Here is a 23,580-nt window from a genome sequence, read left to right as displayed (position 1 = left end):
TCATGGCTATCGAAGATATTACTATGTAAGCCTTCCATCTTAAAGAAATTTGGCCACCACACATGACACTGGTATTTTTTGGGGAAATACATGTTTGTGCCTACACAGAGTCATCACAGGGTGACGGGCTCTGGGTTCCCTTAGTTGTGGACTTACCTCCAGTAGCCAGGGTCTTAGCTTCCTGTCCAGAAGAATGTCGAAGCCCAAGATCTCGAAGCAAGCACTGCCTGCACTGTGGGAGGGGAAGCAAGAGGTATAGTTGTGTTTGATGGTCGGGTGAGCGGCGATCAGAGTTTTTATGATGACATCTTCAATGTCTTCCCAGATCTGCTCTGTGTTGTAGCCGTGGTTCTGCAGGTACTTGTTGATCGTTGAGAGTTTTCTAGAGACAAAAAGGACATCAGATTGGAGAGTGTCCTTCCCAGTAAGTACTTAACAGGATGCAGTATTAGTACTATTAATAATAACATTGAGCAATCACCGTTCACACCAGAAACTGATTTACGTGTGAAATGGGTTCCATTCTTAATCAACTCAGCAATATAAATTTCATCAACCTAAAAAAACTAGGACAAAATTCAATTTCAGAATTGAAAGCTCTAGACTCTCGGGCTGTCAACCCACTGATTTATTTCATCGACTATCAAATTACAGAGGAATTATTCCCACCATACTGGAAAAGAGAGATAAAAAAAGAATACCCCTACGACATCCAACCACCCAGACTGCTAACTGGCACACAAAGTCCAGCTCATTTCAATGGGCTGGCTTCAGGGGGCTGATGGTGAAGGGGCTCCCAATCCTAAAAAAGTCAATTATCCAAGTTTAAATGTCATGGTGAATGTCCATGGTCACACTGGCATCAAAACGGTTTGGCAGGCAGACTGGTGAGAGTCACATTTAAGAGAACTTAGTATGTTCATCCCTCCTTATTTGAACATGTTATGCTTGACACAGGCTTTGGGGGGCGTGATAATAATTTTTATTTGTTAGTTAATCTAGTGATTCTCACAGTGTTATGCTATTTCTAAGTTCTATAACTGACAGATGCATCTATAACTCAATATCCTGCTACTTAGTTTACTGAACTTGGAAGAATGCACGACCGAGTCAGCATTGCCTCAATAGAAATCCGTGGGCTGCAAATCACTGCATGTCTCTGCGGAGAGCATTTACTTCACTGAGATATCCTGACAGTTCCAAGGAGGGAAAGTATGCCATTGTGGGGCATATCCAGGGTTTATCTCCACCCCTGCCCCCACCCCAGGCTTCCTGACAGTTAATGTGCATCGAAGGAAATAAGTAAGTCTCACTAGGACACATCCAGGATCCATCCCTCTCTCCAAGAGGAAAGCTGCCTCTGATTTTAAAGGGCATCCTGTTCGCTTCAATAATGTGACACACTCATGGTGGGGTAGATATGGTGCCTTTGTGGGGTTCAGCAAGGTATTTTCTTAAGGGAGGTGGTAGACATCTGCAGCTGGGTAGACAACAGCTTTTGAAAGACTGTCATCAACTAGGTGGTTTCCTCACAAGAAGCGGAGGAGGTCACCCTTCAAGACCCTTTGGGCATCCTTCAGACAGCAGCCAGAGGCTCTCTAAGTGCACATCACCAGACTCACCTTTGAGTCTTTGGAGATTGGAGCCCCCCAAAGAGGAGTCAAATACCACACAAGGAAAGAAAAACCTGAACCAAAACGCAGACGAAACCATGCTTCACATAGCTTAGGATCCACATCGCAACAGTATACGAATCCTGAAATATACTAGTATAGTTAACTCGGGAGACTGGAAGAGACTCTAAGCAACTGAATGTCTGTCCACTGGTGAAAAGCCTTACTTTTCATTCCAAGATAAAGTTTCAACCCTGAATGAAAATACCCATTGCCACAACTTCGGTTTGTCTCTCTACAGGCCCTCAAGACAATGTCAGCGGTATATGTGAATTTCTACTGTTAGTTCAACGCCAAACAAGCAGAGTGAAAATTGTTCAAAGGACCAAACAATGCCAAACCACTCCTATTGGTGCCCACTTTTGTTCTCAGCAGCTGATAAAGGTAACGGAGTGTTCTAACCTTTTGTGATTCTGCAGAACAAATAGCAACCTGCAAGAACCTTTCCTGAAGGTTCCTATGGTTAATGAGCCCATTTCAGCTACTCTAAGCCATGTTCACATTCCTCAACCTTAATTAATTGATTGGGTTGGTTCCTGGAGGTCATTGCTGCCCAAAAAAGCAACTCTAGTGCCATAGCTATCCGCAAAGTGGTAATAGTACACAGTGAGGCTTAAGAATGACTATGTGGGTTTGTGTGGCAACAGACACCCAGTGTCTCCTTAGACAACCGTAGGTTCAAAGACAAGTATTCAGGTGACACAATGGGAAAGAGCTGCACTCTCTCCACTATGCCATCTCTACCTACTCTTTGAAGGAGGTTAGAAAGTATCCCACTCCCCCTTCATCTTTTCCAAATGCCACAAGGATGTCAGCCATATCTACTCTGGTGTATAGTAAAGCACTCAATGGAAGGCCTGGGGATCGTTATGGCAAAGATGTAGTTGACCTCACTGTTCACCTTCAAAACAGTGGAAGGACCAGTAAATCTCTGTTAAAATGCTCCAGGTTTTGTAGGCTTGATTAAAACAGCATCTTTCCCTCCTGGCAGATGGGTGGGCTGGTCTTCTGATAATACCACCCTTTGATCCGTTTTTGGCTAGCCTGAATACTGGTCCATGTTTTAATCATGCGCTTAGCCCTTTTATTCCTCAGGACTAGCCAGCACATAATCCATCACAAGTGGGTCTCGTTCTCCTTTCTTAACTAACGAGTAAGAGGGGTACTAGAGAGGGCGGCCTAAAAGGAGCTCAAAGGGACTGAAGCCAATCCCTGGAGAGAAGTCCGACTGGTGGCAAATGTCACGCATGACAAGCAGTAGTCCCTGTTCCTCCATGAGTGCTGCTCCAAAGTACACATAGCATTCGGTCAATTTTATGACTCAAAACCCAGACTGAATCTGTTGTCTCAATAGCATAGAGGATATTAGCCCACAGCCTCAAAGAAATTTAATTACAGTAAGTGCCAAAGAAACAATGAAACCAAGAAGGTCCTCTTGGGACGATTAATTTAATATACCATATAACAATGTTTGAAAATCAATCTAACTATGTACATATATTTACACACATCATAACGCAAATTACAATTTTATAAAAAGAGGAGACGTGCACAGAGAAAGATAAAGTAAGTGCTCAAGTGAATGATCAAGAGGATCAGAAAATAGTGTAGATGATTTATATACAAAGAAATAATGAGCCTGTCCTAGGTAATGCTTGTAAAAAATATTTCTTTTTTACTCGCTAAATGCTATATACAATTCCTTGGTCCTTCAATTGCACCGTTGGCAATGGGGTGGCCAGGAAGAGAGAGGGGGGGGGGGCAATGGACAGGGATTAGTAGGTACAGGCTCCCAAGGGGGAATGTCGTCCACGTTTCGACCCAACCATAAAGTGGGTTGTTCAAGTCCTCAACAACGGGTCTTCATCAGGACGGAGTGGGAAAGGGGAATGTCTCTCAGAGTGCACGTCAATTAGAATTCATTGGGCACCCTTCAGTGGTGCCTTGTCAAGACAAAGTGCGTCGATTGATCCGCACCCACAATGTTAAAATCCAAAGATATACCAGTTCGTGTATACACTGCTGTTATTCAAAAAAACGTTTTCCAAGCCAAATTGACATTGAATGTCAAGGCGTTAAATCGCTGGTTTTGTTAATTCTCCAACAAAACAGACACACAGTGCCCGTTTTTTTCGTGAGGGCGAAGAATATTGTTTCTTTCGTCTCACTCTTGCTCCGCTGAGTGGTGCACAGCTTCCCTCACCGATCAGCGTTATGGAATGCGTCCTGATGAAGACCCGTTGTTGAGGACTTGAACAACCCACTTTATGGTTGGGTCGAAACGTCGACGACATTCCCCCTTGGGAGCCTGTACCTACTAATCCCTGTCCATTGCCCCCCCCCCCTCTCTCTTCCTGGCCACCCCATTGCCAACGGTGCAATTGAAGGACCAAGGAATTGTATATAGCATTTAGCGAGTAAAAAATAAATATTTTTTACAAGCATTACCTAGGACAGGCTCATTATTTCTCTGTATATAAATCATCTACACTATTTTCTGATCCTCTTGATCATTCACTTGAGCACTTACTTTATCTTTCTCTGTGCACGTCTCCTCTTTTTATAAAATTGTAATTTGCGTTATGATGTGTGTAAATATATGTACATAGTTAGATTGATTTTCAAACATTGTTATATGGTATATTAAATTAATCGTCCCAAGAGGACCTTCTTGGTTTCATTGTTTCTTTGGCACTTACTGTAATTAAATTTCTTTGAGGCTGTGGGCTAATATCCTCTATGCTATTGAGACAACAGATTCAGTCTGGGTTTTGAGTCATAAAATTGACCGAATGCTATGATTATTCTCATTAGCAAAATTATGTCTAGGACCATTTGTTGTCTGTACTGCTAAATACCCAGGTCCTTTGACTACATTGGGTCAACCCCTGTTTTATAACAGCTCCAAAGTACACGTCACGTGACAAGAATGTGCAGCAGAAGTAGCTGGAGTGCTCGGGTCTGGGCACGTTAATATAAACAAGCATTGACAATGCCAATGAGTCTCGCCATACTGATGAGTTTAGTGGTGTAGTTATTAATAAAGTAAAGTATTATAATGCTAATGTTATGAGAAGTAGAAAGGAACAGAAATGTTTTTTAAGTATAGCTTAATGTATTCTTTAAAATATTTGTTAGCGCTATTTTTTTAACAATTTTTTTGTAAAATTCGCTCGTTACAAATACCTTCCCCCAAGCCAGAGAATCGCAGGGCGAACCAGTGGGTCCTGCCGTTAGGGTCCACGGGTCATAAATAATGCAGCGCTCGCTGAAGGGAGGCGCTATATCCATTGGCAACAACATCGTTTGTTCAACGATGGAGCAAACAGGTGGCGCTGACATTTCACCTTATGAAAAGACATTGCACTAGAAGTTGTTCAAAGGGTTTGCACGATTGTCACTGCTTATGTAATAGGCAACGGAGTAAACTAATTTTACCTTTACATGAGTCTCATCTTTCATGTTTGGAAAGGGAAGAGCCCTTTATTAGCATCGCAATGAGTATTGGATGGGAAAAGGGGCATTTTTTTTTTCTTCGTTGAAGAACATTATGTGACCTTGAGCAAACTCTGCCTGCTCCCCCCTTTTTTCTACCAGCAGCAAACACCAATCGTCTTATTTGCACATCGGTACAAAATGGTAAGTACTAATGAAAAATCACCGATGTGAGTAGGTTGTGTTATGACGTTTTCATATAAGTTAAAAAATCATAGCAGTGTTATGCACACTTTCCTAGGCTATATAAAGCTACTTTGCAGAATCCCTTTTTTCCCCATTTTTAAAATAAACACTGGCTTTGATAAAGTTGAGACGAACCAGCGCTTGGATACTCTAAAGATGTGGGACTCCTCCGCTGAACCCTGCGTGAAGTATTGACAGAAACTTAACGCGTTTTGTCTAATTAACAAAATATTTGTTTTTACATACGGAAGAGGTGGTCCCCACAACGGGTTTTGTGGGATACAAACCGAGCATGTTACCTTTAATTACAGCTCAGCATTTAGAGGGAGAAATAGTCGCCAAAGTTGTTTTGCAGTAAAGGCTTTTCCACTGTCATAATGGCAAAATAAAAGATGTTCCAACCATTTCAACGTTTATAACGTGTAAAAATCCTGAACGTGTCTCCTTTGAGGGTGGAACACACATTCTGTCCCTCCCACGACTGGCCTCACCACAAAGATTAACCGGTAGCTGCCGGGGCAGCTCTGATTGACCGTCGGTCCTTTCTCGTGCTCGCAAAAATCAGCATTGAAAGCAAATTACTCGAAGGTTAAAAATTAGTAGCGATTTTTATATTTTATACTAGTATATTAATTGTGTAAGGCACCTCGTGTCCCTCACAGAAGACATTTATGCTTCAGAGGCAGCAGTTTCTAAAATAACAAGTCTCGGCAGGGGCGCTCAACATCCTGTGATTCCAGTCAAATCACTTAGTCTTCCCGTGCCCAACTAAATGAAAACGTCCACCTGTAATGCAACTGGTGCTCATGTAAAGCGCTCCCATACCTTCAAGTTGAGCTTGCACTATATATAACCCCCCCCCCTCCCCCTCCAAATAAACAGGAAGGGTGCGGTTTGTGTTTAGATACCATTTTGTTGGTTTTAGGTGTCTGCTGGAGGATGTTGAAGCTAGCTAAAACTGCATAATAATCAAATACTTAAGGCTATGGCAAAGTTCCTGATCACCCTCTTAGCTTGGGCTTTCTTTGCAACTTCCATGAACAAGATTGCAGACACTTTCTGAGTAAATGGCAAGTACATGAACAACTCTAAAAAAGAATCCCATACTTCATTGTCTGTGGACAATTAGTTTCGACTGCACAATCCATGAGTAGCTGCAAAAAGTGCTCCTGTTACACACTCGCCATGAGCTTTCAATCAGCCACCTTCACTTTATCTGCCAATGAGCCTTCAAACAGCAGAAATATGGTGCAGATCACAGTGGTCCAAGCCCGCCGACTTTGGTATATTCTCAGCTAAATAAACTACCTCTGCTTCAAGTTTTTGTTGGGCGTTTTGGAGTGCTGTGGAATGTGCTGGGAATGAGGAACCTTGGGGTGAGTCCAAAAGGGAGGGTTCTAGTATTGGCAGTTCCTGCCTCCTGGGGGAGGCCAGTGGTTGTGTGAATAAAACACCCAAAACCTTACCCGGCTATTTCCATTTAGGTTTCTAAACATGGAGCTATTCAGACTGATCTTCACCTGGGAGCTTCTTCTCCAAGGGCAGTGAGTGAGGAGAACTTAATATGGGTGCAACTGCTGCATCCATACCACTCTTGAGATATTCTCCCATATAAATAAAAACATATCTGGTTGTATGGCAGAGTGCCCCCATCACTCAGCTTTATGTGCCACTGTTGGGATCAGGTCCATCCCCAACACAGCTCGGAACGAGGCATTCACTAACACGTCACCAGGTCAGGAGTCACTGACTACATGCAGATTCCATCCCCTGCACTTTACTGTGGCCCTCAGTGCAGCAAGGACCTCAACGCACATGCGCAGTTGCTGCGTTTTTTGTGTAGTGTTTGGCTTCCGTCTCATCTATAATGACCAGAGCTGCGCGTGCCCTCACAGTAAATGCATACTCGACGAACAACACTCAGAAATAACCAATTCCCACTGCAGCTTTATACAATTAAATTTACAGCGCCCAGCATTGATCAGATTCAAGCAATTAACGCCAAAGCTGTAAAATCGTATGGCTCTCAGAAGCCATAAGCCTAAATTGAAATGTGACGTAGAAGAAAGCACTCCAAAAAACAGAGAATAAAGCCACAACGTGCTTTACTCTCTGTTATTATTAATGACATATACTGAACACACCACAAAAAATAAATCCAAGCCCTGCAGATCACAGTTCAAGATCACCTGGAATTTGGATAGGTGGTAAACACTGGGCTCTTGCCAAACCAATGATTCCCTCACAAACCCCGGGAGGATTATACAATCACGGCCGTCTGACTGTCAATGCGCTCAAAGCGCTGACTATGCCGTAAGGGTGAAACTGTTGAATCTACAGCAAGGAACCAATGCGAGAGCACTGCAAATTTCAGCATGCTTGTTGATAAAGGAGTCAGACTCACAGTTTATCAGGCTTGGGAGGACTATTATCAGAGGCAGAGTTTTGGCACGCATGCAAGAGTCTAGACAGGTCAGACAAAAAAGAGTGCAAATTCACTGAGCCAATCAGAGGAGAAGACAAGCAATTACAAATGCAATAGGACTCGTATTTACGTGAGACCTATTGCATTGTAAACAAAAGTGCAGGGGTTGAAGAAGGCACGAACGGGAGTGGGTGGGGAGTGGTGATGGTCAGAGAACTTATGGATGGCGGAAGGAACGGGGGAAAGGCATGGGAACAAAAGTGTTTGAAAAGTAAAGGGACCGATAGCTATGGAAGGAGAAAAATTATGACATGGCCGTCAGGAGGCGGGATTAAATTGCCGAAAACCAATCAGATTGCAGCAGTTAGAATTTCGGCCAATCAAAAAGATAGGCGGAAAGTTGGCGGAGCTTCCCGCTATACTGTACACAGCATCTCTCGATGAAACAGCGCATGTGCTGCCTAGGCGAGACCTAAAAAGGCACCACCTATTGCAGCGAAGTTACAGATAAACTTTCAATTGTTGATTGCTGTATTTCGGAATTAAAATTGTCAGAATTAGCTGAGGTGTAGACGCCCCAATTGATTTACAGGGGAATTGCTTTTATTTGCAGCATAAAAGAAATAACAACATATTTAAAGAGCGTGGAAATAATATTTTTTCTTTGCTAAGAAAACCTACTCCTACATTATTTGTGCTAAATCATGTTGCAACACAGCCAAAGTTCAAAAACAGCAGTCGTTTTAAGAAGGTAATCAGTGTACTGAAAAAATCTTAAACATTTGACTTCTTATTTAAGGTCTGATGTCTTGTATCTCATGGGGCCACCAAGTGAGACAGTATTGTCTGCAGGCTTTTTCCTAATGGGAAGATGTGCTTTGAGACGCCTATAGTGTGAGCACATCGTAAAATCGAAGATGAACTCTAATTTCAAAACAAAATTTAAATATAAAGATACAAAAGTCCCATCCCTTAATAATCACCTTTAGTCCTTTTTTGCGTTCTGTAACACTGTACGTTTTGCACACACCATTTTTCTATGGGTGTTAGAAAAATTGATACTTGTATAGCGCACTACTCACCCGCAAGGGTCTCAAGGCGCTTGTACGAATACCGCTCTGGAACCCATCCTGGCTCTCCCTGTGAGGCGTCCACTCCTGGGCACCCCCAGGAGGAGGCCAGGCATCCTTAGCGTTGTGGGGGCCGTTGTGGAGATTAAGCAAGCTATTGCCCAGAGTTGCAGAGTGGGACTCCATGATTGGAACAGGCACCGAGGCGAGAATTATCAGGCCCGTGGAATTTTGAGCCCAAGACCCGCCGAGGCGGGGAATTGAACCCTGGTCCCGGGCTAGACCGCTGCATCAGGGTCTGCTGCACTGACCATTGAGCCACACTTCTCCACAGAAAAGACAGTATATACAAAATGGTGTTCCTGTGCTACCATGAAAGGTTAAAAACATTCTTTTCGATGAATATTATTATTAATAGGATCTGATAAATATGCATCATTTCTTTCTATACCAGAATGCGAGGCATATCTCTGCATTATTTGCCTTTTCTGCAGCACAATTTAGTCACCTCTGTTTCATAATTTAGTCTTCAGCTGCCGCAAATTTTTAGTGGATCTGAGTATACCACATTTAGAGCACACACTGCACCTCTTAGCTACACCTCACCAGCCACATACATATTAATTGGCAGGCATGTAAATGGTTACCAGATTACATACGTCCTGCCCAGTACCCTACAACTTACACAGTTCATACACCGTATTCAGCACCCATACCATACCTTGCAAGCACATGCACCTCACACAAGACAAGACCGTTGCATCACTTCACAGAAAGTCAAATTCTTCTGGTAATACCTTTTACTGCCCGAGTTGTCGTCCCGGATGAAATTCTCACTGTGTTTGTTGATAGAATAGTTTGTCAGGTGCATGCAGATGTTATCCTAGGATTAAAGAAATACAGTTATAGCACATAAAACATTCCACATCAGTAGGGTCAAGCCGTAGGGCACAAGATACAGCGCCACCTCACTAAAGTCAGCATTGCATTGATACATGGCATCAAGGAAGGAACACAGGTCCAAAAAAGTGGTTATCTGCATTACTTTTCATTTCATCAAAGTCCATTTTGTCAAAAATCAGAGATGTCTTTCCCATCCATTGCTGACCACTACTTCTGCCAATATTCAAATACTCCCAGGAGGAAGTGCTTCAAGGCAATAGGAATTTGTTTAGAGAAAAAGCGGAAACTATAGGATGTTTGGGCAAAATATTACATGGCAGAGGCTCACAAAATTAGGGACAGCAAACCAGAGCTAGAAATTCCTATATCCCTTACCTGTACAGACCTCAAAAGCCCTAACCTTAATGGCATCTGGTATACTAACCCAATGTTTCTTCAAATATTTGTTTTTGTTCATCTTAATTTCTTAAAATGCATAGATATTCTATGGCAGCACCGGAGGCGAGGATTATGCTCTGCTTTCCTTATTTTCCATCACCAGCAGATTCAACATTATAACAAAACAAGCACTGGCGTTGCCAATAGGTTTCGCATTTGGAAAGTTGGAGCTATTGGTTTTGTAAATGACATTTTATATTTATATATCGTTATTGGCATTGTCAATAACAATATATAAATATAAAATGTCATTTACAAAACCAATAGCTCCAACTTTCCAAATGCGAAACCTATTGGCAACGCCAGTGCTTGTTTTAGTTAATTAACAACACAGCGCACACTCAACCATGGCGCCTGCTGCCCACAGCCCCCTCTCACCACCGGGCGCCACGCTGTAGGTTTCAGCACAGCGCCTGCTTTTACAATAACATGGACATACAGTAAACAATGGCGGCTGCCGCCCAGTCAACAATTGTGGCTGCCGCCCACAGCAACCTCCAGCCGCGCGCGCTTTGTTACATTTACAGAACATATGGTAGCGTTCAAATAGCTCGCAGTGTAAGTAAAACTATTTTTTTTATTTTGCTTTTACATCATGCTTTAACTTTCTAGGGCGCACTCACACCTTTATCTTCTTCTGCATCTAAACATTGTTTTTCTATTTAGTTTAACAACACAGGCGCACACAATAGGGCCAGCGGCCCGTAGCCGCCTCCCACCCCCGGGCGCCATGCTTTAGATTTGAGCACGGCACAGTATTCAAATTACCAGCACAGGCACACACAACAATGGTGTACCCCGCCCGCAGCACCCTCCTGCCCTTGGGCGCTGTGCTTTAGGTTTCAGCATCGTGACTGCTTTTCCGTTCCTTCAAATGACTCGCAAAGTGATTTTCACTTTTTTTTAATTTTTTTTAAAACCTTTATTATCAAATGCACATTACACAGCGTCTGCCTACAACCCAATCGGGCCGGCCGCTATGACAATAGACCAAGTTATCAACCACATTACGTTGCGGATAAAGCCATAAGTCGGTTCATTACAGTGTATTGGCATAAAACATCATAGAAAGGATAACGAAGGTTTCATTTTATAATTTTGATGAAGTTCAAACAAACAACAGAAACACTCACATGGTGAAAACAATGTCTAGAACATGGGAGGGGGAGGAAAAAAGGGGAAATCAATCTCCAAGAATGAAACAAGTTCTCCAAGGGGCAGGGAGACGGCCAAAAGGGACGTTAGAAAGGAATGGTAGCTAGTCTAAGGGAACGTCAATTACGGGGATGAGGGAATGGTATCAGTGTAATCAAGTGGTGGGGTACAGATGTCTCCACGGTATTCGTTCCATTGTGCCCAGATCCTACCCCATTTCTTGGGACGACCCCGAGCCTCATAAACTGTCTTTTCCCGAAACATGCACCAATCCATGTTATCTTTCCAGGCATTTATTCCAGGTGGTCTGTGGGAGCCCCAGAGTTGCGCTATATCCCTCTTGGCAACCATGTTGCCCAGGGTGATCCAAAAGGTCTGAGCGGCCGTACAATCCGTAGGCTCCCACACATTAAGCAGGCAGCGCCTCGCCTCAGGAAGGAGGGGGACCCCAATGACTCGCCCCATTACATCATGCACCCTAGACCAAAAAGCGGAAATAATCGGGCATTCCCACAGAATATGAAGAAAGGTGCCGTTCATACCACAGCCACGCCTACACAATCCATCAGTCGAGAGCCCCATCCGGACCAGACGCATACCAGTCATGTAGACTCGGTGGAGGATCTTCAATTGCACAAAACTAAGTCGAGCCGGAATAGCCACCTCCTTGGGGGAGGAAATCGCCATTTGCCAGTCCTCGTCGTCCAATTCGAGGCCATCTGCTATCCAGGAGGCCCGAAGTTTCACCAGGAGATCAGCCCTGGTGTTAATGAGCTTTTTATAAATTAAAGAAATCGTACTGTCTGGTACATGGCCATCCAGAATACGATCTTCCAGCGGGGACGACTGGGGGACTTCCGTCCCAGGGGGAAAGGCAGAGAGCAGGGCGTGACGCACCTGAGGATAACGAAAATACTCCTTGTCGTCCAGTTGATACTCTACCTTCAGGGCCTTAAAGGACTTTACTGTGCCTCTGGCCCAAAGATCCTCCACCTTGCTAATACCAATCATGTCCCGTCTGTCAAACCCTTTCATCCGCCACAGATTACCCAGCCGCTCAGAGTCATACAACGGGGTCATGCGCGTCAATCTATCACTCCAACCTGTAGCCACAGTCGCATCCTTCCATGCACGCACGGCGCATTTCGTAGGTCCAGTCAGGAGTCGGAGTGGTGCCTTCGAGTATAGGGCTCTATTGAAATTGCCGCCCGGCAACAGGAGTTTATCCATAGCGAAAGCGGGAGTGGGCCCTGGAGAATACGTCACGTGGTTAATCGCACTTAATTGTGAAGCCCAATAATAACGCCTGATGTCCGGCAGAGCAATACCACCATCGTACCATGGGAGCGTGAGTTTTGATAGGGAGATACGGGCTTGTCTGTCCCAAATTAACTGCCTCTGAAGGCCTTCAACCTCACAGAAATAACGGGAGGGAACAGGATCAAAAAAAATTTGTAAGGCATATAAAAACCTAGGGAGGGACATCATTTTAAAAAGTGCCGCCCGTCCCAGTGGAGATAGAGGCAAGTCACGCCACCTCCGTACATCCTGCTTTAGGCGACGAAGAGGAGCATAGAGATTACGGTCATAGCGCACTGAGGAGTCCATAGAAATAAAAATTCCCAAATATTTAAAGCCATCATCCGCCACTTGGATCGGGAATCTACGAGGTAGCGGAGGCAATACCCCCGCTATTAATAACGAGCCCGGAGTTCTTCCCAAAAGAGGTGAGAACATCGAAGAGCACATTGAGGGACTTCTGAGGTGAGGTGAAATAAAGAAGAATACCGTCAGCGTATAGCGAGACGCGATCCTCCAGGTCCAGTGTCCACTGGATCCCCTTAATCGAGGGCTCCCAGCGAAGCCACGCTGCGAGGGGTTCCAATGCCAATGCGAAGAGAAGTGGAGAGAGCGGGCACCCCTGACGGGTGCCACGTCCCAGCGTAAATGAGTCAGAAACTCTGCCGTTTACTACAACCTGGGCCAATGGTTGTTCATATAGGAGCCGCACCCATGCAATAAAGCTAGGGCCAAAACCAAACTTGGAAAGGGCCGCCTACAAATATGGCCACTCAATGGTGTCAAAGGCCATCGTGGCATCCAGGGAGGCCACAACAGCAGGTTCAGTAAGAGTCTCGGCTCTCGCGAGAACGCTGTGGAGTCTACGAAGGTTGAGAGCTGTATTTCGATGGGGAATAAAACCGGACTGATCCAGATGGATCAAGTCGCAGATCACTGTCAATAAACGATTAGCAAGGACCTTGGCCAGAATCTTAGGCTCGGCGTTGAGCAACGAGATGGGGCGATAAGAGGTGCATCGGTCACGAGGCTTGCCATCCTTGTAGATGACTCCTATGGTAGCCAAACGCTGGTCGGCTCGAATGCATCAACAAACATAGTGCGCAGATGGGCAGCCATTTTGTCTGGTCGCAGCTTGTATAGCTCGATAGGTACACCGTTGGGCCCCATTGCTTTGCCTGATCGCAAGGACCTAATAGCGATCTCATCCACCGTAATGGGTGCGTCTAGAGAAAATCTATCCTCCCCCGACACGCAGGGCAGCACGATATCGCGCAAAAGCAAACAGGAGTCAGCCTCATCTCGGTCGCTCACAGATCTGTATACCGTTTGAAAATAGTCCACAAAACATTCAACAATCTCCCCCGGGTCAGTCACACACTCACCAGTCTCACGGGTTATTACGGGCACCACACGATTCAATCTCTCAGCCTTGTCCAACCACGCCAAAAGCTTACTAGCCTTATCACCCACATCATAAAGACGGCCTAGCTGATTCATACGCATCACTTTAGCAGCGTCAGTTACCAAGGCTCTATAGTCTGCCTGTTTCAGCGCTAAGGAGTGCAAAATTGCAGGTTTATCGTCTCCACCCAATTCACTTTCAAGCGTAGTTATTTCCGCCTCAAGAGCTGACACTGTTTCCCTCCTTGCCTTCCTATCAGCCGCAATAAGGGACAACGCGGAACCCAGTATAAAAGTTTTAAAAGCCTCCCACAGAGTCGTAGGGGAAGCGACCGATCCCTCATTCTCATCAAAATAACAGTCGATCGCCTTAACCAGGTTCGAGCGAAGCTGAGGATTCCTAAAGTGCCAAGGATGGATAGGAGGGACCCTACCTCCAGAAAAGCCCCCCACCGAAACCTCAAGCAACAGGGGGGAATGGTCAGAAATACCCCTAGGGAGATGCCTGACCCCACGCACCAAGGAGGTGTTAGCAGTTAGCATCAGAAAGTAATCAATCCTCGAGAGGCTGCCATGAGCACCAGAATGAAAAGTGTATTGAGTTTGTGTGGGGTGCAGCATCCACCAAACATCCACTAACCCAAAGGTCTCAATCAACTCAGTCAGCCACATCTGGGACAACGGCAGAACCCTAGGGGGTAGCCGGTCACACTCGCCCGATACCACCGAATTGAAGTCCCCACCTATGATCAGGAGACCATCCGGAAGCCCTAGAAGAGTCCTGCCAAGGTCAGCATAAGTGGCAGCCTGGAGTCCCGGGGGAACATAAACAGCAACAATTACAATCAGCCTCCCCTCCCATCTCCCCGAGACAGCAGCATATCGACCCCGATCATCGAGAGCGACCTCATCTATTTCAAGGGGCAAAGAGGATTTCAACATTATGCCAACCCCCGGGAACCGGATGTAAAGCCAGCGTGTGCCACAAGTCGGTATCCTCGGCGATCCAGGGCTTTACAAGCATTTCCTATCAAGTAGGTCTCCTGGAGTAAAACCACATCAGGGGAATGGCATCTAATAAATTGAAGCACAATACCACGTTTAATCCTGTCTCCCAGACCATTAACGTTCCAAGACAGCACTTTCATGTCACCCCCCCCATTCTTGTAAGACCCCCAAAGCATCCCCTCCCAGAACCTCAGAGCAAGGGAAAAAGTACCATGTGGGAAAAAGAACATAGAACACAAACAACAACCAAGACCCCTCCTCCCACCCCCCACCCTGCACCCCTGCTGACTCATAAGCCACCCCAAACTGCAGTGTGCCTGTCGCCCCTTCAGAAAATCTACACAAAGAACCCCTGAGGAGGAAGGGAGAGACAACCCCATCCCGCCCCACCCCTGGGCCTAACAGTAAAGGCATATAGAAAATACTCTGCAAATAGTTACGACCCAGAATCGAACCTCAGGACCCAAAGTCATTCCTGTGCCGATGCGCCTCCGTCTGCGCCTCCGGGGCCCCTGCTCTCGGCGTCGTCCTTTGGCAATGAATCCAGCCAGTCACTAACACTGTCCGGTTGATCAAAAAAGAAAGTACGTTCTCTGTACTCGATACGAAGGCGAGCAGGGAACAGCATCGCATACTTAAGTCCCAAGTCTCTCAGTCGACGTTTCACTCCCAGGAATCCCGATCGTTGCCGCTGCATTTGAGGAGTAAAATCAGGGTAGATAGAAATGGAGCTGTTCTCAAATTTCAGCAGGCCGTGTCTGCGAGAGGCCTGAAGGATGGCGTCCCTGTCCCGAAAGTGGAATAGCCTAGCAATAATAGGCCTCGGGGGAGCCCCCGGCTTGGTCTGTCCACCTGGAAAGCGGTACGCACGCTCAACCGCAAAGAACTTACTAAGGCCTGCAGGAGCAAGTTTGGTCACAATTAATTCCTCGACCAGTAAATCGATCGAAGCAGCACCACTGTCCTCCGGTACCCCGACCAGGCGGATGTTGTTCCGTCGGGCCCTGTTATCGTACTCCTCCATACGTCTGGCCAGCAGATCGTGCGATGACCGCAAATTTCCGATTTCAGATTGAGCTTCTGCCATGTCGTTAACCAGACTGGTGGCTTTAAGGTCCAATGCTTTGACCCTCTCATTGGTCTTAGCCAAGTCAGCTCGAATAAGGGTAACATCAACCGCCACCGTGTCTATCTTGGATACGATGGCCTCATACTGTTGACCCATATCTGCCTTGAGTCCTGTAATGGCGGCCATGAGGTCTTGAAGGGACACCTCCGATGCAGTCATCAGGTCCGTCCTCGGGTCCTCAGTACTGCGGCTAGCAGTGCTGGGGGAGCCTCTTGGCTGAGTATAGCGATCTATTATGTTAGACTGGACTGATCCCCCACGATTAGTGACTTTTCTGCGCTTCTCCAGCTTGGGTTTCGTCGCCATATTGGAATCAGCACCCCGATGGGTCTTCCCGGTCCCGGTAAAATGGCAGCGACCCGCTGGTCTCCAAAGCAGCACTTTCGCGAAAAATCACAGACTGCCGGCCCAGGGCTATGGTCAGAACGTGGAGCTGATGAGACTACCGGAGCCAGGAATACAGATTGTACCCCAGGTAGTCAGTCCGGAGATGGAATGGAAACCGAAAGTGAAAGTGATAACACCACCGGTTGAGCAGATGCCAGGCGACCGTTGTTGTTGAATTACTGCTCGGCCATCCAGAGCAGCAGAGTCCCCGGTCCCGTCCGGGGCTAGGCCAGAAAACTTAGGAAGACGTAGAGATGGTTCCCGAAGTCCGATCTCGGCCCTGAAAAGTGCGGCAGCATCAGCACGAGTAGTACTTCAAAAGCCCGTCAAAGTAACCAGGATATCAGAAGGATAGATCGATGAGGGCGTCGCGGGTCTCGGGAGCTCTCTGCTCACGCGACCATCTTGGATGCCCGCGTAGCTCCTCCCCGATTTTCACTTTGTTAAACAAGGACCCATAACCTAGGCACACTAATACAGCCCGCAGCTCCTTCTGACTGCTTGGGATGGAGTGCTCCACAGCACCACTTCACATCACCTCTAGTTAACATTATGCACAGCGCTGGCTCTGTTACCTCATATACTGGCTGGCGCGATCTCTCATTTCCTCCGGTTTTCAAATCCGACCTTTAGCCCATGTTAAACAGTAAATACTTCACAGTGTTTCGCAATGCTGGCAAATGGCAGAGGGAAGCCGGATGGGGGCGGGAGAGCCTGGTGGGGGGCGAGAATGCGAGCGAGGGGAGGAGAAGTGTGGCAGGCGGATTAGGGAGATGCGCGTGCTTGTGTGGTCACATGACCCGCTTTTGTGGTCACGTGACTCACATGCACTGTGGAAAAACCGCAGTGGTTTGACGAGTCGAATCGAGCACTTGAATTTTCGCCTATTACATTCGCAAGCGAATGATAATAGGCGAAACCTAAAAACTCTTTCCTAAGAACCATGGGGAAAGGTCAGTCCAAGAGGTCAGCTAATCCGCTTCCATGTCTGCCCTGAAGGTGTGGAGACTGCTGGGATACCTCCTTTTTTTCCTGCTCACCAGTAAGTTTAGTCACTTTCCATTCTCTATGGTCTTGGTTATAGTATTCTAGCACGTTCTTTATATCTGACTGTATAGAAAATGTCTGTTTTACAATGCTGTGATGATGCTTTGTTTGTGTGAGTGATAGCGCTATTCCTTCCTTACAGCATTGTCACTGCGGTACCGTTTTCATCGCTCGTTTCGCTGCTATGTATTTCTCGGGCTTGCGGTGCCGCATACGGCCTGCAGAGAGCGCCAAAGAGCAGCACGTCTCCTCTGTATTTCTCGGGCTTGCGGTGCCGCATGCAGCCAGCAGAGAGCGCCAAAGAGCATCACGTCTCCTTCTCGCTGCTCGGAGCGATAGTTTCCAGTCAGGAACGCAGAACCGTTTTACCTCGCGCCTGGAGACTAGACACCCAGTTTGGGTCTATGTTTATGCAGCCCCTCGGGGTCAATAGTCGCCCAGTGAGCCAAACACTTATAGAGGCTGTCATTACCTATATTATTTGGATGGGCTCCGCTCAGGCAAACTGTTTTTATATAGATTGGTGATATCTATGGTGACAGTACCCCCTTTATCTGGTGGGTGTTGAGCCAGTGGGTTGGTTACCCGTATTGCTTGCTTGCAAGCCAAAAAAATAGGGTCCTTGACCCACAAAAATCTGTGAACCTAGGTTCCTCAAAATAGTGCGACTCCTCAGTCCTGACAAAAGTAAGGGCATTGGTACTATGGAAGGTGAGTACGTGGAAGAAGAGTCCTTTCAGGTCCTCCCTATCGATGATGACTTTTGCGACGCAGTGGATGCATCTACATACCACGCAGTTGCTGCAGCCATGGGACCCTTTGAGAAGTGCATTATGGAGGTAGCATGTTGTTATGCTTCTGGAGAACGCCAACCCCCTTCGCGCCCCCCTAAGAGGAAACCAAAGGCAACAGTTGAGATGGGGGCCTTTGAACGCTTTAAAAAGGCCTTCTTGGCACGTTCCCCTGTCCCTGAGGTAGAGCCCTTAGTGGAGGTTGCCCCTTTATCCCCAGAAGGTGTTGATGACGAGGGTGACAAGTCCCCTACTGAGTCCCTAAACAAACTGGGCCCTTCCAGGCCTTGGCGCCCTACCCAGGATGCGACAGCAGCCCCTCCTAGTATGTTGGTCCCGGAGCATTTGAACCACCCTCGTTCCTCTGTTTGGACCCCGAGCGAAAAGGAGGCGCAGTTTGTCGCCGGTCGCATGAGGAAACCCCTTGTGAAAGAGGTTAGGGCTTGCCTGCGGGGCTGGGGTGTCCTCCCCCGGCTCTGGCGGGCAAGGTGGCAGTTACACCAGAGATAGACGCCAGGACGGCCACCTTCCCAAAAGTATATTAAGGACCCTAAAAAAGGGATTGACCATTCCCGGAAAGCGTGCCAGGATAAACTCCGGGACGCATGTGGACCCCTCACAAAAATATTGGATCTAGCGGAGGAGGCTATGGCCTCGGGAACCATGCTTTCCCCAAATTCCATCTCAGGTTTGGCCCAGAGGGCCATAGTATTCCTAGGGAACACTAAGTGTGCCCTTTCAGCCGAGTGGAGGCATTCCTTGCTCCTCAAGGTCGACCCGAAACTGGGGTACCTGGCCTCCTCAGAAGCGGGGCCGGTGGCGGACAGGTGGCTTTTTGGTGAGCCCATTGTGAAAGAGCTCACAAAATGTGTCCTCATGTTTACTACACTAGACAAGGCGCAGGCATCTATTAAGAGGGTGTTTCATCCTAAGGTTTTTGTCGGGGTCGGTCGTGGCCGGGGGCGCTCGACCAGCCACTTCTACACCCAAGCCCCTGGCAAGAAAAATGCAGAGCAGCCCAAGCAAGAATTCGTGCAATCTAGAAGAAATGGCAGGGGCAGGGTCACCAGAGGAGGAGGCAGAGGAGAGTTGCAAAATCAAACAGGTGAGTCTCTCTCCGTATCCCCACATACCAGTGGGGGGCAGACTAGCTCTGTTTGCATACAATTGGGAGGTCATTACCTCTGACTCAAGGGGCTTCGGACCATCAGGGGTTTTCAGATAGAGTTTTATGGGACCCCACAGCAGTTAGTGAGACCGAGGCCCATGGTTTTCTCCAATGCTCAGTCGGCTCTGGTGGACGAGGAGGTCCACGATCATCTTTGCAAAGGGGCAATAGACTATTCCTCCCTCCATCCAAAGGGTTTCTTAAGCAATATCTTCTTAGTGGACAAAGTGGATGGGGGTCAGTGTCCGGTTATCAACCTGAAGAAGTTCAACAGCTCTTTGGTGTACCGCCATTAGAAAATGGAGGGAATCCACCGGCTGCGTGACCTCCTGTGCCCCAACGACTGGATGGTGAGCCTCGACCTGAAGGACACCTACCTCTCAGTCCTGATCTTCCCCCTGCAACTAATTCTTGTCTGGACTACCTAATCCCTGTATCAACTATCTATTAGCCTTTAGTATTCTTCTCTTGCCTATCTTATCTTTTTGGCCTTTGCCATTCTCTCCCTGTGTTTTCCCATTTCACAACCTTTCTTTTGAAGCATGCAGACATGTCCTGCCATTGCAACACTGAACTATGGGATTAACTCTGGGGGCTGGATAAAACACAACATGTAAGCAGAGAGCATTCTGGTTACGCAACACCTTGTTTTCAAACTCTTCTAATTGGCTAAAACTTTGTACATTGGGTGTATGTTTGTATAGATGTATTTTTGCTATAAAAGACTACGAGCCACGGAGTGAAGGGGAAGAATCCTGAGAACCTACTTGGTGTACTTCTGGGACAACTGTGCTTAGCTGCAGCTAATAAAACTTGGTCTTCTACGCCCAACAGAGTATTCCGTGTCTCTGTGAAACAAGGCAGGTGAACTCGGAGATTTCAAGCATGCCCTGCGCCGCCAGGCCCTAAGGCCCGGTTCTTCAGGGAGAGAGTTGCGGGGACTTCTTTACAGGAGGAAAGTGGTCTGCAGACGAGCAGTGACTCCACATCAATTGCTTGGAGCCTTTGGCAGGTTCCTTCGCCATCAAGTGTTGGACGGAGGACAAGCTCAGTTGTCATGTACTCCTAAAAATGGACAATGTGTCAGCGGTCCGTTATATAAATCACCTGGGGAGCACCAAGTCCAAGGTGTTAGCGGACATGGCCAAAGAAGTCTGGTATTCTGCCTTCAGAACAGTGTCTCGGTAACAGCGGAATACCTTCCCGGAGCGTCCAATGTGATAGCAGACTGGTACTCACGCGAGTGGTCGGATGTGAGCCTGTGGCAATTGAACCCCCAAGTCTTTCAAAGGCTTCATGCACTTTGCGGCCCGGTATCGGTAGACCTCTTTGCCTCTCGGCTGGATCATCAACTACCGAAGTTCTTCTGTTGGAAGCTGGACCCTCTGGAGGCGGCCACGGATGCCTTACTGCAAGATTTGACATCGGAAGCGGGGTATGCCTTTCCCCCATTCGCAATGATTATGCGTCTCTCTGCACAGGTTTGCCGCCAATAGGCAAAGGTAGTCATAGTCACACCGTATTGGAAGTCGCAAGTTTAGTGTCAATCAATCAATCAAAGACATTTCTAGAGCGCACTTCATACCCGTAGGGTCTCAAGGCGCTGGGGGTAGGGGGGGTGCCGCTACTGCTCGAAGAGCCAGGTCTTCAGCTTCTTCCTGAAGGAGAGGTGGTCTTGGGTCAGGCGCAGGTCGGTCGGGAGGGAGTTCCAGGTCTTGGCGGCCAGGTAGGAGAAGGACCTTCCTCCTGTAGTCGCTCTTCGGATGCGGGGGACCGTGGCGAGGGCGTGGTTGGCTGAACGGAGGTGGCGTTTGGGAGCGTAGAAGTTGATTCGGCTGTTGAGGTAGCTCGGGCCTTGGTCGTGTAGGGCTTTGTGTGCGTGGGTGAGGAGGCGGAAGGTGATTCTTTTGTTGACGGGGAGCCAGTGTAGGTCTCTCAGATGTCCGGAGATGTGGCTGGTTCGTGGGATGTCGAGGATGAGTCTGGCTGAGGCGTTCTGGATCCGCTGGAGTCTCTTCTGGAGCTTGGCGGTGGTACCGGCGTAGAGGGCGTTGCCGTAGTCCAGTCGGCTAGTGACGAGGGCCTGGGTGACGGTCTTCCTGGTCTCGGTGGGGATCCACCAGAAGATCTTCCGTAGCATGCGTAGGATGTTGAAGCACGCCGAGGAGACGTTGTTGACTTGTCTGGTCATGGAGAGGGAGGAGTCCAGGATGAAGCCCAGGTTGCGTGCATGGTCTGTCGGTTTGGGTGCGGTGCCCAGGGCGGGAGGCCACCAGGAGTCGTCCCAGGCGAAGGGTGAAGAGCCCAGGATGAGGACCTCCGTCTTGTCTGAGTTCAGTTTCCGGCGGCTGGTCGTCATCCACTCGGCTACCTCTTTCATCCCTTCGTGCAGGTTGGCTCTTGCGGCGGCTGGGTCGTTGGTCAGGGAGAGGATCAGCTGGGTGTCGTCGGCGTAGGAGATTATGCTGAGGTTGTGTTGGCGTGCGATGGCCGCGAGGGGGCTCATGTAGACGTTGAAGAGGGTGGGGCTCAGCGAGGATCCTTGGGGGACGCCGCAGATGACTTCGGTGGCCTCTGACTTGTACGGTGGTAGGCGGACTCTCTGTGTTCTTCCGTCGAGGAAGGAGATGATCCATTCCAGAGCCTTGTCCGTGTCCAGTTCTTCTGGAACTTTCTTTGGATTCTCCAATCCTACTACCCAAAGATCAGTTGATTCTTCGGAATCCCCAGTAAGGGCCTCACCCATTGGTTCTGCAGAGTCGGATGCCCCTCATTGCTTGGAGGATTTCCGTCAAACCTGGAGATTCAGAGGCTCAGAACATCCTGGTGGCAGCATGGGCCGAGGGCACCAACAAATGATACCACTCGGCCTGGTCTAGATGGGTGTGTTGGTGCCTTAGCAAGGACCAAGATTCTGTGGGGTGCGATGTGGTCCATGTCCTGAACTTCTTGGCTTCTCTAGCCTCAGATGGTTTGGCGTACCGCACCATGAACTCCTACAGATCGCCGATCTCGGTGGGTCATATTCCGGAGCAGGGCAACGCAGTTGGAGAACACCCATTTGTCTGTAAGTTGATGAGAGGTATTCGCCTATCTTTGCCACTGTTACCAAGGTACTCACATTTGTGGGATTCTAATAGGTACCTGTCTAGAAAGGAGCTATCAGCAACGTTGGCCATGTTACTGTGCCTGATATCCTGCTGGAGAGTTTCCGATGTGAGAGCCCTAGATTTGCATGGACTGATTTTTACTCCCCAGGGAGTCACCTTTCACATTTCGCGCCGCACTAAATCGAACTCCCGACAAACATCCCAAGTTATGCGTAGTGCGCTGCCTTAAGGCATATGAGGTCATGACAGAAGAGTACAGACCTCAGGGTGTCACTCAGTTGTTCATCTCCCTCAGGAAACCCTTCAAGGCTGTGTCTCCTCCCACCATTGCAAGTTGGATCAGATGAGTCATGCGGGAAGCAGGCATTGACATTTCGCACTTCGGTGCTCACTCTGTGAGAGGCGTGATGGCCTCCAAAGCTTTTTTCCTAGGGGCTCGCCTAGAGGATATTATCAATGCTGCGGACTGATCATCGGATTTGATGTTTAGAATATTCTATTTTAAGCCAATCATTGATATGGCTTCCCTGGTGGTGGACAAGTTTTGAACGAGCATAATCCTTGCCTCCGGTCCTGCCATAAAATGAAAAATTTCCTAGTAGACACGCAGGAAAGTTTCAATTCAATTAAGGACTCTGAGGCGAGGATTATTCCCTCCCCTGGTACCGGAGGATGCAATAAACCCTGTTTTTCCCTACCCCAATTATGGAACAGTTTCTTCGTATGGCATAAGTATTGTTTGCAGTCCTACTATTCTTACAAATGGGATACACTAATTGTTTGACTATTTTCTGTTGTGCTTTATTCGTGTCAAATGCAGTTTGCCATGCTTTGATGATGTTGACGATGGTTAAGTTCTGATTCACTCCATGTTCTCTCCTTTGATAGGATC

At 47.6% G+C, this 23,580-nt stretch overlaps 1 protein-coding gene across 1 annotated transcript in view; it reads right to left on the bottom strand.

The window, feature by feature from the left end:
* Positions 1-23,580, bottom strand: part of TTLL6 (tubulin tyrosine ligase like 6) — a 279,018-nt gene that overhangs the window by 184,101 nt on the left and 71,337 nt on the right. The window contains exons 6-7 of the mRNA XM_086920507.1: positions 9,647-9,732; positions 157-382 (exon numbers count right to left, since the gene is read on the bottom strand). Coding sequence (XP_086776633.1) covers positions 157-382; positions 9,647-9,732 — 312 coding nt within the window. The remainder of the gene's footprint in view (positions 1-156; positions 383-9,646; positions 9,733-23,580) is intronic.

Source organism: Lissotriton vulgaris, chromosome 5, assembly GCF_964263255.1.
Source record: "Lissotriton vulgaris chromosome 5, aLisVul1.2, whole genome shotgun sequence".
NCBI lineage: Eukaryota > Metazoa > Chordata > Amphibia > Caudata > Salamandridae > Lissotriton > Lissotriton vulgaris.
The sequence above is the reverse complement of the archived record's forward strand: the minus strand, read 5'-3'. Positions and strand labels throughout refer to the sequence as shown.